We start from the raw sequence: 19,005 nt of genomic DNA, 5'->3' as shown, positions 1-19,005 counted from the left end.
TAGCCAAAGATAAACCTCTGTACCTAGCTTTCATTGACATGGAGAAAGCCTTTGACAGGGTCCCCTGATCCCTTATCTAGTGGTCAATGGGGAAACTAGGGATAGATGAATGGTTAGTGAGAGCTGTGCGAGCCATGTACAGGAACGCTGTCAGTAAGGTGAGGGTTGGCAATGAGTATAGTGAAGAATTCCGGGTAGAGGTAAGGGTTCACCAAGGTTCAGTCCTCAGCCCCCTCCTATTTATCATAATCCTCCAAACTATAACAGAGGAATTCAAGACAGGATGCCCCTGGGAGCTCCTCTATGCTGATGACCTTGCCCTAATTGCTGAGTCACTATCAGAACAAGAGAAGTTTCAGGTGTGGAAGCAAGGACTAGAATCGAAGGGCCTTAGAGTCAACCTAGCTAAAACCAAAGTCCTAATAAGTAGGAAGGTAGACAAAACACAAATCCCTTCAGGTAGATGGCCCTGCTTGATCTGTAGAAAAGGCATAGGTAGAAACTCCATAAGATGTACCCACTGTAAGCTATGGACACATAAGAGGTGCTGCAATATTAAAGGAAGGCTAACTAGCAAGATAGTTTTTGTATGTGGCAGATGCTCAGGAACAATAAACAATGAAAATGTGCAGAAAATAACCTTTGCCACACTCCAGGGAGAAAAACTAGAGGTAGTTGATAGTTTCCGCTATCTGGGTGACCAAGTTTGTAGTGGGGGATGGTTCACTGAAAGTGTAGCTGCTAGAATAAGAATAGCCTGGGTAAAGTTTAGAGAGCTCTTACCTCTGTTGGTGACAAAGGGCCTCTCACTCAGAGTAAAAGACAGACGGTATGATGCATGTGTACGAACAGCCATGCTTCATGGCATTGAAACATGGGCCATGACTGCTGAGGACATGCGTAAGCTTGCAAGAAACAAAGCAAGTATGCTCCGATGGATGTGTAATGTCAGTGTGCATACTCGACAGAGTGTAAGTACTTAGAGAGAAAAGTTAGACCTAAGAAACATCAGAGCACTTCACACAGCCACTCCTACGCCTATGTATGTATGTATGATCAATGGAGAGAAAGAGGATTATTTCAACTCACGGAACTGAAATTATGTGATGAAACTAGAGCAATACAGAAAAAATCGTTAGTTCAGAGAAATAGGGCTTGAATCTATCAAAAGATGGGTATTGGAAAACAGCAGTAGAGGAAATGATGAAAATACAGTTCTTACTGACAAGAGTAATCTCATAGCAGAAAGCAGAGGTGAAATCTCTAATAAACCACTGGGAAGGAACAGTGATAGCTTGCTCAGTGAGAGACATATACAGGGGTTGAACAAAATAATGGAAACACCTATCATCATAGCATCATAATTTTGAAATATCTATAAAACCATCAAAATCCTATTTATTTTTATGTTGTTTGATTTATTATTAGTGTTGCTTAATATGTTTTGCTAAAATTACCGTTTCTTTTCAGTTATCATCAGAAAAAAGGAATTAAAATTCATTAAAATGACAGATCTATTGGACTGTATGGCAGGCACTACTGTAACAAAAACAGCCGAAATGTTTGGTGCATTAAGAAGTACTGTCTCAAAGGTAATGACAGCCTTTGAGAAAGAGGGAAAAACCTCCTCATCGAAACAAAACTCTGGAATAAAACCAAAACTTTCAGATAGGGAGCATTGGATGTTTATGTGAATTGTTAGAAAGGATCACAAAAGTACAGCTCCCAAAATTACTGCAGAGATTAATGACCACCTCGAGAACCCAGTTTCCACAAAAACCGTTCGCCGGGAGTTGCACAAAGCTGGATTTCATGAGAGGGCTGCAATCAGCACTACTTTAAAGAACAAATGTTGCAAAGCGTTTAGAGTGGAATAAAAACCTACAAAATTGGTCTCTAGAGCAATGGAAGAAGGTTATTCTCTCAGACGAGTCTTTACCTTGTTTCCGACCACTGTCCAAGTATACAGCCAAAAGACAGCATTTGACCCAGATTGCCTTCTTCCAACTGTTAAACATGGAGGAGGATCAGTGATGATCTGTGTGTGTGTGTGTGTGTGTGTGTGTGTGTGAGTGTGTGTGTGTGTGTGTGTGTGTGCGCGCATGTGTGTTTAGGGGCTATATCTTGGAAATTCGCTGGCCCAGTGGTTTCTCTTCATGGCAGAATTAATAGTCAAGACTATTTAAGCATTTTATCTGATCAAATTCCTCCTCTGGTTGTGGAACCGTTTCCAGAGGGAAATGCAATCTCTCAGGATGATAATGCACCAATTCATTCAACTAAAGTTGTTACTGAATGGCACGAGGAACATTCTAGTGAAGTTGAACATCTTATCTGGCCACCACAGTCCCCAGATCTCAATATTGTTGAACATTTATGATGCATTTTAGAAAAACAAGTAAGGAGTCGATATCCTCCACCATCATCACTACAAGAACTGGAGACTGTTTGAGCTGAAGAATGGACAAAAATTCCTTTGGAAACAATTCAAACTTTGTATGAGTCCATACCTCGTAGAATTCAAGCCGTAATTACTGCCAAAGGTGGTCCTATCCATTAAAATAAATTTGTTTGAAAATTTAAGGTGTTTCCATTATTTTGTCCAACCCCTGTAGATGGTCTGGAGGAAGACAATAAAACTAATGGTGACATGAGAGATGGGAAAAAGGCAATCTATGACAGAATAAAGGTAAGACTACAGGAGAACGATAGCGACATTATTTGCAACCTTAAAAAGGTTGACCAATGGAAATTGAACCAAGAAACGAAAAATGTGAATGAAATTCTGAAATACATCAGAACAAACAACATCGGAGAAACAAATAATTCGATCAAAGCAACAAGTATTGTTGTAGCAGAAAACGTGGGTGTTGGTGTCAAGAAAAAGAAACATAATGGGAGTGACAAAGAAAAGATCCATGGTGGAAAAGAAGAAGACAGGCAGGGTTAGACATGCTCTCGAAGGAAATCTCTGTGTTGGATCGAAAAGAGAAAGGGGAGCTTAAAGGCAAACAACAATACAAGGCACTGAACAGGAAGTATAATATTGAAAGAAAGGGCCTGAAAGTGGTAATGGAGGAACTGAAACAGTGCCACGTTGCAAAGAAAGCAAAGATGGTAAGATACGACCAAGGAATGAAGGGTTACCACCAGAATAGGTTATTCAGAGTAGATCAGAAGAGATTCTATAAAGAAATAAATGGAGGGTGTACAGATGAAGAGTTGATACCAGATAACAATGAAAGTCAAAGGTTTTGGAGTGACATCTGGAGCAAAGACAAGGAGCACAAGAAGGATGCTGAATGGTTGCAAGAACTGAAACAAACAGTAGTCTGTCCAAAACAGGCAGAACTAGTCATTTCAGTTAGGGAAGTGAAGGAAATCAGCAGAAAAATGAGCAACTGGAAGACCCCGGGACCAGATGGAGTTCAAGGCTACTGGATCAAAAGATGTGGTGAATGTCATGCACGAATAGCTGCACAACTCAACACCTTGTTAAATGCCGATCAAGTAACACCAGAGTGGTTGACAATGGGTAGGACAGTGCTGTGCTTGAAAAACATCGAAAAAGGCAATGTAGTTGACAATTACAGGCTGATACCCTGTTTGCCACTTATGTAGAAGTTATTGACTGGAATACTCGCAGAGTCAATGTACGAACGTCTGGAAAAAAATGGAGTCCTGCCACATGAGCAGAAGGGTTTAAGTGCAGAGGTATCAAGGATCAACTCCTGATAGACACAAATGTACTTAGAGACTGCAAGAGGAGGAAAAGTAACTCAGCCATGTCATGGATCAACTATCGTAAGGTATACGATATGATCCCACATTCTTGGATTATGGAGTGTATGAACCTGTTTGGGATTGCATCGAATGTTGAGCGATTGCTTGGAAAAAGTATGGCAAATTGGAGGACAGACCTGACAGCATATGGAAGAAGTTTAGGGACAATAGAAATTAGGTGGTGTATCTTCCAAGGGGACTGCCTATCCCTGATGATCTTTGTACTGTGCTTGATACCACCAACACTGATTCTGAGGAAAGCAAAAGCGGGGTATGTATTCAAAAGCCACCACAAAAAGTCAACCATTTGTTATATTCATGGATGACCTCAAACTTTATGGTAAAGATGAAGCCCAAATCAGTTCCCTCGTTGATATGGTGTATACCTTCAATGCTGATATCAGAATGGAGTTCAGACTGAGAAAGTGGGGTGTGTTAGTATTGAAGAGAGACAAAATCAAATGTATGGATGGGCTATCAATACCGTTGGGGGAGGTTATGAAGCAGATAGAACAGACAAGCTATAAGTACTTGGGGATTTTGGAAATGGATGAATTGATGGAGAAAGAAATGACAGAAAAATTCAAGGTGGAGTTCTTGCGCAGACTGAGACTGATCCTTAAGTCGAAAATAAATGGAGGGAATAAGATGGAAGCTATCAACACCTGGGCGGTTTCACTCCTTAGATATGGAGCAGGGGTAATCGCATGGACAGTAGACGAACTAAACAGCTTAGACAGAAAGACAAGGAAGTTTCTAACTAGATATGGGATACTCCACCCAAAAAGTGACACAGGCAGACTGTATGTACCAAGAAAAAGTGAGGGAAGAGGACTTATTGGATGCGAACACAGCATTAGAGCAGAAGAAAACAACATAGCATGGTATGTAAAAAATGCCACAGAACTGCTATTATTAGAAGTAAGAAGGTCAGGCTTGTGTAGGATGAAAGATTGTAAAGATAAAGCACTATACAAGAAATCGAAAATGAATGAAACTGAAAATAGGTGGGTAAAGAAAAGAATGCATGGATAATTTCATAGGGATGTTGAAGATAAGACTGACAGAGAAAAAAGATGGCTGTGGATGACTAAAAGTGATTTAAAACTGGAAACAGAGGCTCTAATCTGTGCTGCCCAAGAGCAAGCACTATGAACAAAGTACATAAAATACAGAATAGACAACACAGCAGAAGGTGATAAGTGCAGAATCTGTGGACAAAACGGTGAAACCGTATGGCATATTACCAGCCAATGTACGCCACTAGCCCAGAAAGAATATAAGAGACGTCATGACAATATAGCAAGGATTGTCCATTGGACACTTTGAAACAAGTATAGACTTGACAGAGCAAAAATTGGTATGACCTCAAACCCGAAGGCATCGTCGAAAATAGAGATGCAAAGATCCTATGGGATTTTATGATTCAGTGCGACCATGAGATAGAGAATAGGAAGCTAGACATAGTCTTAATTGTAAAAGAAAACAAACTATGCTGGATCATAGATATAGCATGCCCAGCTGACAACAAGGCATGCGATAAGGAAGAAAGAAAAGTCGAGAGATATGACAGGTTAGCTTGGGAAGTTAAACAGTTGTGGTCGATGAAAAAGGTAGCAGTAGTACCAATAATTGTCAGAGCCCTGGGAAAAGTGAGCAAAAATGTCGAGAAGTACATGGAATAAATAGGGTCTGTAATAAGGGTGGAGCACTTGTAGAAAACATCACAGCTTGGAACCGCTTGAATACTCCGGAAGGTGCTCGAAAAATAAGAGGTGTTACCTTAGTTCACTGGTAGTGAACAGCTGACCCTGTAGTACATCTCCAGCATAAGAAGCTATGCAAAGCAATGATGATGATAGATTGAAATAATGAGAGGTGAAATATCAATATTACATGAATTAATCTGTAGAAACGTTGTAAAAGGAAGAAAGACGAAGACAAAACATAGATTCTCACCAAGAGAAGAACTGCTTTCAGCAAAAGAAGCATTGCAACAAAAAATCCAAGCAAAATCTCAAAGAATACAAAGATTTTAGAGAAGAAACAAATCTTACAAAGAAAATAAGCTGTTCATATCCAATGCAAAAACATTCTACAGAGAAATAAGGAAGGAGAAAATAACCATTGAAAACCTCCACTGCCATGGAAGAAGTTAGAAACTTCTGGAAAAATATCTGGAATGATGAAAAGACTTACAATGACAAAGCAGACTGCATTAGATGCACAGAAAGATGCTACCAAAATTTACCAGAACAAGCATGGGAAGACAATAGCAGACCTAAGGATGACACTTATGAAGGCCCATAAGGGGAAATCCCCTGGTAATGGTATGGTACCAAATTTCTGTTTTGTCTTGCACTCATGCGCACAGGAAGAGTTAGTCCAGTTATTCAATAAAATTCACAAGTGATCCTACGAAAACACCTGATTGGTTAGCAAGAGGTATTACTTACAAACTCCCGATGAGCAATAGAACCAAATTTCCCCAAAACTATCCACCCATGACATGTCTGTCTACCATTATAAAATTTTAGCATCCATCCCTATGGAGAAAAACATACAAATTTATGGAAGAGAATGATATTTTCCCCACTGAACAAAAAGGGTGCTAACGAGGCTCATATGGATGCAAAGACCAACTCTTAATCAATCGCACGATCCTTCAGAACTGTCTTAACAAACGTAGAAATCTCAGTTGTGCATGGATCGATTATAAAAAGGCATTTGACAGCATACCGCATTCATGGATCTTGAAATCGCTGGGTATCGTCCAAATTTCTCCTGTGATTTCACACTTCCTGAAGCACAACATGTCAATGTGGAATACAAATCTCCACTTATACCACTCCAATGGACCACAAAAGATATTAATACCAACTGTGGCATTTTCCAAGGTGACTCACTTCCACCTTTAATTTTCTGCATAGCTCTAATACCCCTTACAAATGAACTCAACAGAACAGGGTAAGGATATAAAATTGGGGACAAGAAAATAAGTCATCTGTTTTATGTGGATGACTTAAAATACTATGGCAAAGACGATAATGAGCTTGAAGGACTACTAAGTACTGTGAAAGCATTCAGTGATGACATTGGGATGGAATTTGGTCTTGATAAATGTGCCAAGACCACTTTCCAGAAAGGGAAACTGAAGACCTCACATTCAGCGGAGTTGGATGTTTACACAGTCATAAAAGAGCTCGAGCAGGAACAAACTTACAAATACCTCGGAATAAATGAGGGTTCTGGCATTCAACATGCAAGTATGAAAGAGAAGATCAGGAAGGAATGTTACAGGGAGAGTTCGAGCAGTCCTAAAGTCTGAGTGAAATGCACGTAACAAGGTGTTGGCTATAGATTCCTTAGCAGTTCTGGTTGTTATTTACAGTTTCAATGTGTTGAACTGGAATATGAGCGAAATAGGGAAGATTGACAAGAAAATCCGTGAGCTGCTGACTTGCAATAGGAAGCACCACCCAAAGGCAAACGCAGATTGTCTTTATCTACCCAGAGCTCAAGGAGGTCGAGGCTTGATCCAATCTGAAATCTCCTACAAAACCACCACAATTGGAATGGTAAAATATCTTGAAACATCTAACGACTGGATGCTAAAGCTCTTTGCAAACCATGAAAGACATAAGAAGCTATATTCTATTGAAAGAGAAGAAAAGATTTTCAAGTGAGTTTATGCATAATACCCAGGTTGAACAGCATGGTGGAAGTGTGGCATCTGTAGTTGCAAAAAAAGGTGAAATGAACAACAGAGCAAAATGCGTTTGAACAATTGGCTGATAGGTGGGAACAAAAACCTCTGCATGGCAAATATGTGGCCCTTAGCAAACATGCTGATGTACATCAGAAGCACACCCATCTGTGGTTATGGATCTCAGGGCTAAAAGCAGAGAGTGAAGGCATTATCTTGGCTGCCCAAGATCAGAGCTTATTGACCAGGAACTATCAAGTCATTGTGATGAAAAATGGTGTAGACCCAAAGTGTTGATACTGTAATGATGGGATTGAAACAGTAGACCACCCAATCTCTGAGTGTAAGGATTTAGCACCTGTCGGGTATAAATCAAGACATGACAGTATCTACATTGGATAATGTGTTGGCATTATAAAATCAAAACTGCTGACAAATGGTACAAGCACCACTCTGAGGCTGTTAGAGAGGGAGAAAATGTAACTATTCTTTGGGACTTCCTAGTATGTACAGACAAGACCATCAAGGAAAATAAACTGGATATTGTTGTGAAGAACCAAAACAATAAAGTCTGTTTATTGATTGACATGAGCATACCCTGTAACCATAATATCTTGGCAAAAGAATTTGATAAACTCAGAAAATATAAAGATTTTCTAATCGAAATGGAAAAGATGTGGCATCTCAAGATGGTTATAATAATGGTGAATGTAGGAGCACTTTGAATGATCAAAAAAGGAATTGAAAATTATTTAAAGATAATCCCTAGCTTACCATCCATACAGGAAGTGCAAAAGTTTGTCTTAATTGGTCACACGTATTGAGAAGAGCATTGATGCTGAGAATTTTCTTTCCCTTTTTCTCCTTTATTTTATTCGTTTACCTTTTTATTTTATATTTTTTGTTACTGTCTTTCTTCCTCTTTTCTCTATCACATGACTTTGTAATTGAACAATTTGGTGTGTTTATTTTAATGGCTTATTAATGTATACTGTGAGTTTCTCTGCTCTAGGTGTCAGGAAGACACTCGGCAAGAAATGGAAACAGACTGGAAAGAAGATGATAATGAAAATAATAATAACAGTAATAATAATAATAATAATAATAATTGCTCGGATGCAGTACCAGGCAGTGGCTCTCATGGCTTCTGATCTTAATTGAGATTGGAAGTGTTATCATGTACATTGTTCTGTCTTTGTATAAAAGATGGGCTACAGCAAATATTCTGCTCAATACCACAGATTTGCTTGTCTGTTGCATGATCTTAACCAGTTGAGCATGTCCCTTAGTGGCTGATGATATGTGCATCTATGATCACGAGCAGAAGTAGTGGGGGAGCATCATAGCCATGTGTTGAGAGGAATTCTTTGGGGCTTGAATAGTTCACCTTTGGAAACATGGGTGCTTTGCTCAACATCCTTTAACAAACCTTATTCAGGGACCTTTTGAGCAAGATGGGCTACTCGACCTGAAGAAAATTCTAACTGGGCTCCACCTGCGAGGTTATGCGCTGTTTATCTTGATATGAGATCACCATGTCACACACATATGGTTGTGATGCATGTGCCTGGTGTACCCTTATCAGACGGGTAGTCATGATGGGTATAATGGGCTTTGTATATTTTACCCCAGTGTCACTTTGATGGCATGCACTGCTCTCTCACTCAATAATAATAATAATAATAATAATAATAATAATAATAGTAATAATAATAGTAATAATAATAATAATAATAATAATAATAATAATAATAATAATAATAATAATAATAATAATGCTCACCGGGCAGTGGCTCTCATGGCTTCTGATCTTAACTGATTGGAAGTGTTATCACGTATAACACTTGGTATAAAAGATAGGCTACAGCAAATATTCTGCTCTGTTGTTTGACCTTAACCAGTTGAGCATGTCCCTTGGTGGCTGACGATATGTGCATCTCTGATCACATGCAGAAGTAGTGGGGGAGCATCATAGCCATGTGTTGAAAGGAATTCTTTGGGGTTTGAATAATTCACCTCTGGAAACATGGGTGTTTAGTTCAATACGTTTAAACAACTCTTATTAAGGGACCTTTTGTGCAGGATGGGCTGTTCAACATGAAGAGAAACTCTGAGCCCCACCTGTAAAATCCATGCACTGTTTATCTTGATATGAGATTGCTATGTCACACCCATACGTTTGTGATGTCTGTGCCTAGTGTACCCTTATCAGACGGGTAGTCAAGATGGGTATAATGGGCTTCGTATATTTGTACCCCAGTGTCACTTTGATGGCATGCTCTGCTCTCTCTCATTCAATGATAATAATAATACTCTTCATTATTAAAGGGACAAGCCCTGAAGTTTTGGAGGAGGGGGTTGTTGATTACACTGACCCCAGTGTATAACTGGTACTTATTTCATTGACCCTGAAAGGATGAAAGGTGGAATTTGAACTCAGAACGTTAAAACAGAGAAAATGCTATTAAGCATTTTGCCCAACATGCTAATGATTCTGCCAGCTCCCCTCCTCAACAACAACAACCACCATGGCTGCCGCCGCCGCCACCACCATGAAAATAGACACTAGTTTTTTTCCTAAGTAAAGTTTAAGATAATTAGAAAGAAAGTATTTACCTAATGATGCAGCTGAACCACCTGTTGTGTTTCCTTGGAAATATTCTTTAAATTTCTGTTAGAAGTAAAAAAATAATTTATCATCACTCAATCAAAAACATAATTAATTTCATAATTAATTTCATAATTAATTTCAATGCAATGCTTTTAGTCATTGCTTCTATCATGAATATTGTTTTAAATTTACCTTTCTATTTATTGTATTATAAAACCCTGTCCTACAATGGACAGGCTTTCCAATATTCCATAGTTTGGTGAGGAATTGTTACTTAAAGAATAAGAAAATATTATTCATGGAATTGAAATTGGTATCAAGATTCCATGTAATGTCCAAACACCAGCTTAATAATGGCAAACCTATTTAACTTAATTCTTCATTATTTTCAAAACTGATTCAAACAAAAGAAGAATGTTTCTCTTGCAAAAAGACTGGCTTTGAGTAAATTCCAGTGAATTACTGGTATGTCAACAGTGCTTTACTTCAATGCTATATGTACTGTCTTACAGAGTATATCTGCAGATGTGTACCCAAAACTGTTGGGTATAGATAAAAGGAGAAAGAAGAAAAGGAACTGGTCCAGCCAAACAATCTTTGTCTGTCCCCAACACATATTGTATACACAAAGTGTTTATATAACGCTCAGTTTATATACAGCTTGCTTGCATCTCTCTATACATACAAAATAGAGTATATACAAACAAAATATTTACATTAGTTTCTCTTGCTCTCTCTCTCTCTCTCTCTCTTTCTCTCTCTCTCTCTCTCTTGCCTTAAATATTGTTACGAAAATGTTTTATTTGGAAATAAAAGTGGATTTTCATTTAGGCATATTGATTCGAACCTGAATCTAAAGAATTCCCTTTTGAATTACCACAGCACTTTCTCACAGAGAGACAAGACTTGACAGCTAAGACACTCAATACATGGCCAATGCCAAGCTGATTCATGTATTCTCCACTTGACCCTTTTAACCCCTCCTCTGCAGGGCCATCACATGACTTTTAAAGGCCCCCTGCAACTTTTTGTTTCGAGGCCCCACCACTTCAATCAAAATTCATAATCTATGTACCTTCATTATCTGCAAAATTCAACCATAGTCCCTTACAGTTTGTTGTTTTAGAATCATCACAGCAGAGTCTGCTGTGATGATTCTAAAACAAAACACATATAAAAACCAATAATATATCTTTTTTCTACCCAACACTGTGCTTGAAGAGACCTATTGAGTCAAGTACATCAACATCAAAATGAAAATCAAATGGAAAGTTGTGATCCCCATGCCGGTGGCACGTAAAAAGCACCAACCAATCGTGGTCGTTGCCAGCCTCGTCTGGCCCCTGTGCCAGTGGCACGTTAAAAGCACCCACTACACTCCCTGAATGGTTGGCGTTAGGAAGAGCATCCAGCTGCAGAAACACTGCCAGATCAGTTTGGAGCCTGGTGCAGCTTCCTGGCTACCCAGACCCCAGTTGAACTGTCTTACCCATGCCAGCATGGAAAGCAGACGCTAAATGATGATGATGATGATGATGATGAGAGAGAGAGAGAAAAATGAATAGAAAAAGAGGGAGAGACCAAGAGACTAAGAGATGTGTGTATGTTTGGAACACGTCTCTCTCTCTCTCTCTCTCTCTCTTTGAGTTGGCCAAAGCCTTGTGAATGGACTTGGTAGACCGAAACAAATAAAAAGCCAGACGTATATATGTGTGTGTATATATATATGAATGTGTGTACATATGCCTGTGTGTGTATGTTTGTATGTATGTATAAGTATACAATCCCCGCCTCCATCACCATTGCTTCTTTTTCTTGTCTTTTCTCTTGAAGTTGCTCTTATTTTTATTGTTTGGGATTGCTTTCGTTTTTCTTTTATCTCCCTAGGGAATTCGTTGGAAAGCTTTTTTAATTCACTTTTTTCATTTCTTTTAAAGTTATTTATGCTACACCCTCGTATTTTCGTATTTTGTTTCCTCGTCTGACTTGAAATTTTCAGTTAACATCTTAACCAGGCAGTTTGATCTTAACATGGGACCTCTCAACCATGGAGGCCCCCTGAAACCACATGCAAGGGCTTAGTGACAGCCTCGCTCCTATGCAAACAATAGTTGACGGGAGATAAGGAAGACACCAACAGCAGTTCCAATTGTTTTTGGAGTGGTGTGTCCCTCTTTTTTGCTGTGTTGTAAGAATTATAATTAGAGAAAGTTCGTAAGCCAAAGACAGCAGTTAGTGAAAGGAGTTGGTGAAAGAAATGACCTCCAAAGTAATTGGTGAGATGAAGAAGCTGACAAGAGACAACTATGATATTTATAACTTTCACTAGTTCACTTTCGAATGATGAGTGTCGTTCTGTCTTCTTTCCTCTCTGCCACTCTGTCACCCTTTAAGGGTTTATGACTACTTCTAACGACATAAACAGTAAACAACAACACAAGAAGAAAACCATTAGGGTGATTTCCCTTGTGTTTTGATCCCCTTTTGAGGATTCGCAATCAATCAAGGAAATCCACCTGTTATTTAGAACTGATATATATATTCAAACTATTTGTGTTTTGGACTCAAATGATTATAACAGCTTTGAGCTGTCTTCGACTTAACCCAATGTGTTTTATGGCATTCATCTTTACTAAATACATTGTTGAATCTAAAACCATGTTTGTTGTTATTTCCATGCTTATTACTTTCTGATGCCTTTTGTTTAACCCGTAAAATACACAAATAATCAGCATATGATTTAACTTATTGAACAGAGTTCAACAAATTTATTTATGTAATGGAGGGGATTAGATGTTAAAATGGATTATAGTTTTTATTATTCATGTTGCTATACAATTTGCTTCATACAAAAAGACTCAGATATTCATAAGAGAAAATTGGGATATTCACATTTGTACTTGTCGGTAGCTAGGATAAAAACTAAAAGAGACATTAGAAGTACATAGATTTTCTCTTAGTAGTCATATTATAAAATGTGTTTGTTCTTGGAGTCAGGCCTATTTTAAACAAAGCTGAAAAATAGATAAATTAGGTGCTAATATATGTATATTAAAAAAACTGATATTCTCTCTATGAATTTCTATATGTGTGTCTATTTAAAATTCCATAAATGAATTATATCAACTGGTCAGGCTGTATTTGTATTCACAATGTGGATTCCAAATAAGGAAGTGAAAGAATTTACAAATACAAACTTAGTTTTTACTTAACCATCAATTATTCTTTTGACTTACGAAATTATTAGAAAAAAATAATAATTTCATGTTTATAAAATTTATAATTTACATATTTATTGTAAATAAAAGGCCAAATAATCATAGACAAAAAAAAGGGTTATATGTTGTAATTAATTATCTAGTCACAGTATTGGAAAATTTTAAAGAAAATTTTGGAATAGATATAAATAATCTTTATAGATGCTATAAATAATTTTTTCAAAATGTATATGTGTGTGTGTGTGTGTGTGTGTGTGTACATGTATATGGGCATATATGCCCTTAGGCCTGAATGAAAGTATCCAATTGAGTGAGTATACATGTACATATGTGTGTCTATATATATGGACAGGTATGTGGGAATGTATAGATATATACATATATGCATGTAGGTCTGTGTATGCATATGTGTATATATATATATATATATATATATATATATATATATATATATATATATATATATATATATATATATATATATACTCAATGAGAATACAATATACTGAATTTCTAATAAATGCTCATGGCAGGGAAGCGTCTAAAACATTAAAGGTATTTAGACATTTAATAAGAGTGATTATATATTATATCATAAAATATATTTTTCCTGCTCTTATCTTATAATATAAGCATGGAAGGCTGACGTTAAATGATGATGATGGTGATATATGTATGTATATATGTGTGTGTCTATGTATGTACAAATGTGTCATCATCATCTTCATCATCGTTTAGCGTCCACCTTCCATGCTAGCATGGGTTGGACGTGATTTGACTGAGGACTGGTGAAACCAGATGGTTACACCAGGCTCCAATCTGATTTGGCAGAGTTCCTACAGCTGGATGCCCTTCCTAGCGCCAACCACCTCGAGAGTGTATATGGCTGTATGGCTATGTATATGCATAAGTATATGTGTAGTGGCATATAGACATGTGAATTTGAGTGTACATATTTCCATGTATCTGTTGTGAGTCTATTTACATTTATATAAAAAGGAGATGTACGCATGCATTTTTCCCATTAATTACTGTCTCCCCTACAATACATCAAACTTCTGTAGCTCTCTTTTTTTAGTTAGTTTTTTCCTTATCAATGATAACTTACTCAACAATAATATAAACAATTTTTCGATATTAGCTATAAAAAAAATCTTTCTCATTTATATCTTGCTCTATAGACGATGACACAAGTTTATCAATTAATAATGTAAGTAAAATCCCCTTTATTTCGAATTTTTTTTTTATCCCTTATTGCTTGTCTAATATTTATTCTGAAATTTCCTTTAAAACATTCCAATACTGTGACTAGATAATTAATTATGACATATAACACTTATTTTTGTCTTTTATAATATTACACAATAACTACCAAACAGATAAAAAAAAAGTATGGAAAATAGTCGCAATAAATAGACAAAATCCCTTCACTTTTATAATATTCTCGAACTAAAATTATATACATCAAAACACATAAAAAAAATATAGAGTGTAATAACACTTTACAACATATAAATAAATAATAAATCAAGGAAATGTGATAATCACTAAAAAAAAAAATCCTCTAATGCCAATATACGACCACATAGATTAAGAAAGTATGGAAGACCCTACATACAAAGAACTATGTACATACAATGAATTTGAATAAATCTTTTAAATTAACATTAACATTTATTTACATGAAAGAAAATCACCACAGACATAACATGTGTTGTGATAAAAATAACAGCTAAATAAGATTTTTTGGATAAATATTTTAAATTAACATAACCATTTATTTACATGAAAACAAAATGACAGCTTGCAAATCCTGTTTCCTGACTGGGTTACAATGCAGGTGAACAGTCGAAATAAACAGACAAACACTTTCTCTTTTATAAAAGGATTTAAAAAGTACGGAAGACCCTACATACAAAAACCTATGTCCATTTATATGGGAGCTCTGGGCAAAATGACCGTCCTTGGGACATAAGTGAAGTGTGTGTGTAAAGTTTGGGGAAAATCGGTTGAGAATTGTGGAAATATATGCGTCAGTCATTATACACACACATACTGTAATTCATACTAGATAAGATCTATATAATATGTTAAGAAACTAAAGTCTTTAGTATGTAATCATAAAAGAAAAACTGGAATTATTGTGCAATCTGGTAAAACGAGAAACATATATGATATGGATTTATTAAAATATGAATTAATAGAAAAAGAGATTATTAGTAGTTATAAAGTAGTAAGTAAAAATGTTTTAAGGTCCATAAACTTAGAAGCAAAGAAAAGTATGAATGATTAAGATCTTGATGACAGAACAGAGCCTTTTGTGGGTATGAGGCCTATGATAACTTTAAAAGATCATAAGGAGAATTTCTTTTCTAAACCTAAGATTAGCTGAATTTGCCCAGGCTGGTCTGACCTGGGTAGATTAAGTAAAATCATTCTAGATACGTATACTTACACTAAAGAAAAATATAAAACTTGAACTTTGGTCTAATACCCAGGAAGTTATTTATTGGTTTGATAGAATAGATAATAAAAATAGAAGTAAATGTATACAGATAGATATTAATAACTTCTTTCATTAATCATATTGTACTTAATAATGCTGATGTATTTGCTAGAAGAAACTCTAACTGTAATTTTAAAGAAATTTAAGTAATTTTGGAAGCTCCAAAATCTATTATTTTATTTGATAATAAGTATTGGGCTAGAAAAAAATACCAATATTTTTTTACATTACTATGGGATCACCTGATTCTGCCCAAGTTACTGATCTAGTAGGTATATACATTCTGTATCATTATAGTAATGAATTTCAGATATTAAAGGTAGACACTATAGAGATGATGTGTTGTTTTTCATTAATAGTCTATCAAATAGGAAATTGGATTTGTATAACAAAAAATTGCTTAGTTTTTCTAAAAGATCTGGTTTATCCATTCCTATAGAAAATGAACATGATTCTGTTAATTATTTTACAGGCCAATATAGCCCATATTGGCTACCAATAAATTAAAATATATTAACTTTAATAGTAATCATCCTAAAGCAATTACATGAACTTTAGTTAAGAATATTTCAACGTGTGTTACATATTTATCGTCTAAGGAAGAAATCTTAAACAATAATGCAGAATATTATAATCTTGCCCTTAAAAAAGTAGGAAAAATTAAGACTATAAAAAATATTAGTTTAATAATGATCAATTGGCTGACAATGGAATTTGTGGATCTAATTGTAGAGAATTGAGTAATAAAATTAAAATTAGTAAATCTCACAAAAATGTAAATATTAATAAGGTCGATGAGGTAATTAATAAATTAACAGTTACAGAATCTAAAGATAACCTAAGTAACAGCAGAATGAAATATAGTGTAAATATATGCTCTAAAATCAATACCGATAATATAGATACACTAAACCTGTATTATGATCATAATAATGATGTTATTCATAATAAGAATAACATTAATAATAATAGTAATAGTGTGGATAAGAAAAAGTGTAGTAATTATAATATTGTGTGTGAAAATAGGCTTGAATTTAAGACTAAAAAGTACACCTCATATGCAAGTTTTGATACACTTAATACTGTTAATTCTATAAATAATAACAATATTTGGTTTATTATTCCTTATGCAAAACAAATAAAATCTAATTAAGTTAAACTTTTTTATAGACCTATATTTAAGCATTTTAATAAAGAAAGTAAGTATGATAATATAATCTATATATATAAAAATGAGAATGTGTGTCTGTCTGTCTGTCTGTCTGTCTGTGTGAATCCCTAAAACTCGAGAACTACACAACCAATTTCATTCAAATTTTACAGATGCCTTACTTAGGGTTCCAGTTGTGTTTTAGTCAAAAAAATTTTAACTTCTTGCAGAGTTCGAGCCCACAGCAACATAATATCTCCTCCACTATTTAAGTATTACGTGTCAAAAGTGAAACAAAAACACTCATGTCAAATACTTTCACTTTAAAAATGAAACTATTCTACTAACTGAAACAATCACATTTCGATACTGTAATGACAGATACTTTCAGAGAGAGAGAGAAAGAGAGAAAGAGAGATGTATGTGTATACATATAGATGTATATGTACACGTTATTCCACTAACTGAAACAATCACATTTCGATACTGTAATGACAGATACTTTCAGAGAGAGAGAGAAAGAGAGAAAGAGAGAGAAAGAGATGTATATGTACACGTATATGCATAGATATATATATATATAGATATAGATCTATATGCATACATGTATATGTATACACATGTGTAGATGTATATATATATATAGATGTACATGTAATATGTACACATATATACATATATATACATGCATACAGATATCTATACATATATACACCCATCACACACAAACACATGTACACAAACACACACTTTAGTCATTTGTTTTCTTATCCAAAAATACGTCAAAAGTACTGAACGGATCTTTATGAAATTTGGAAATTATATTCTATGTATAACGGCCATAACTCCCATGAAAATTCATATATTTTTGATGTTGATGAAATTTTAACCCTAACATAACAGATGAGCATTATTTGTAATTCAACGGTACAACAGTGTAAGACTACCCTTTCAGATATACTTTCATTGTGATTTCTGCAATGTGGTGCATAAATTGTCAAGTAAATGAGACGCATCTTTGCCTCCACTGATTCACTTGCAAAGTGTTGAGTAAAATTATTTCGTTGCAGACCTCCTTTGGGTCTTTTTATTGTCACTACGACACACATAGTCCCCAGTTGGTAACATTGATTTCAAGGCCCTCCTAGATGAGAGACTGGCATTCCACTTAATGTCTATGTTCCAGGCTGGCATGGATTGGAGAGTTATTAATGTAGAAATATGGTATCATAGCTACTAACAGTTGAGGGTTGCGTAGTCTAGACGGCGTTTTTAGATTTCATTATTCTCTTTAACCCGGGCAAAGCCGGGTATTTCTGCTAGTTAATAATAAAGAGATCAGAATTGGTTTTTCAGTATCTAAAAATTTGTTTCGAATCATCTCTTCAATTAATAACAAAAATTTTTTTTATTATAATAGAAACAATAATTTTGTTAATGATAATTAGGTTACTAGAACTTGGTATTGTAGATTTAAGGATAAATGTTATTTCAATAATTTTCGTATGCAAAATAACCTCGTATACAGATGTAAGATTGAATCTGAAAGAAAAAAACTGAAGATTTTATTAAAAATCGAATTGCAAACCATGAGAACACTTTTAGGAATAGGATTGGGTCGAACAGTACCAGTTTAAGTAAGTTTATTCAGAGGTTAAGGGATAGTATGAAACAGTATAGCATGAAATTGCAAATAATTAGTCATTCTAGATTTTACAAAATTGCTGATAATAGATGTGACTTATGAGTGGATGAAATATATGAAATTTTAACATGAAAGACAGAAACTTCTTAATGACAGACGTGAATATGTTTTAACTTCTGCATATGTGTATTTATAAAATTTTATAATTAAATGTATTATTCCAAAGATTATATTTAATAACAATTTTTTTTATTAAATATACACATACATATACAATATATATGTAACTGTATGTACCTGTATGTATATATATATAAGTATGTATGCGTGTGTGTGTGTGTGTGTGTGTGTGTGTGTGTATACATATATATGCATATATATCATCA

At 35.3% G+C, this 19,005-nt stretch overlaps 1 protein-coding gene across 2 annotated transcripts in view; it reads right to left on the bottom strand.

The window, feature by feature from the left end:
- Positions 1–19,005, bottom strand: part of LOC149129304 (protein mono-ADP-ribosyltransferase PARP15-like) — a 110,087-nt gene that overhangs the window by 30,784 nt on the left and 60,298 nt on the right. For both annotated transcript variants that reach the window (XM_089346599.1, XM_089346598.1), the window contains one exon: positions 10,106–10,160. In XM_089346599.1, coding sequence (XP_089202725.1) covers positions 10,106–10,160 — 55 coding nt within the window. The remainder of the gene's footprint in view (positions 1–10,105; positions 10,161–19,005) is intronic.

The sequence above is a fragment of the Octopus bimaculoides genome, unplaced genomic scaffold (genome assembly GCF_046866305.1).
Source record: "Octopus bimaculoides isolate indiv1 unplaced genomic scaffold, ASM4686630v1 contig68, whole genome shotgun sequence".
Classification (NCBI taxonomy): domain Eukaryota; kingdom Metazoa; phylum Mollusca; class Cephalopoda; order Octopoda; family Octopodidae; genus Octopus; species Octopus bimaculoides.
Note: the sequence above shows the minus strand (reverse complement) of the source record. Positions and strands in the feature narration are given on the sequence as shown.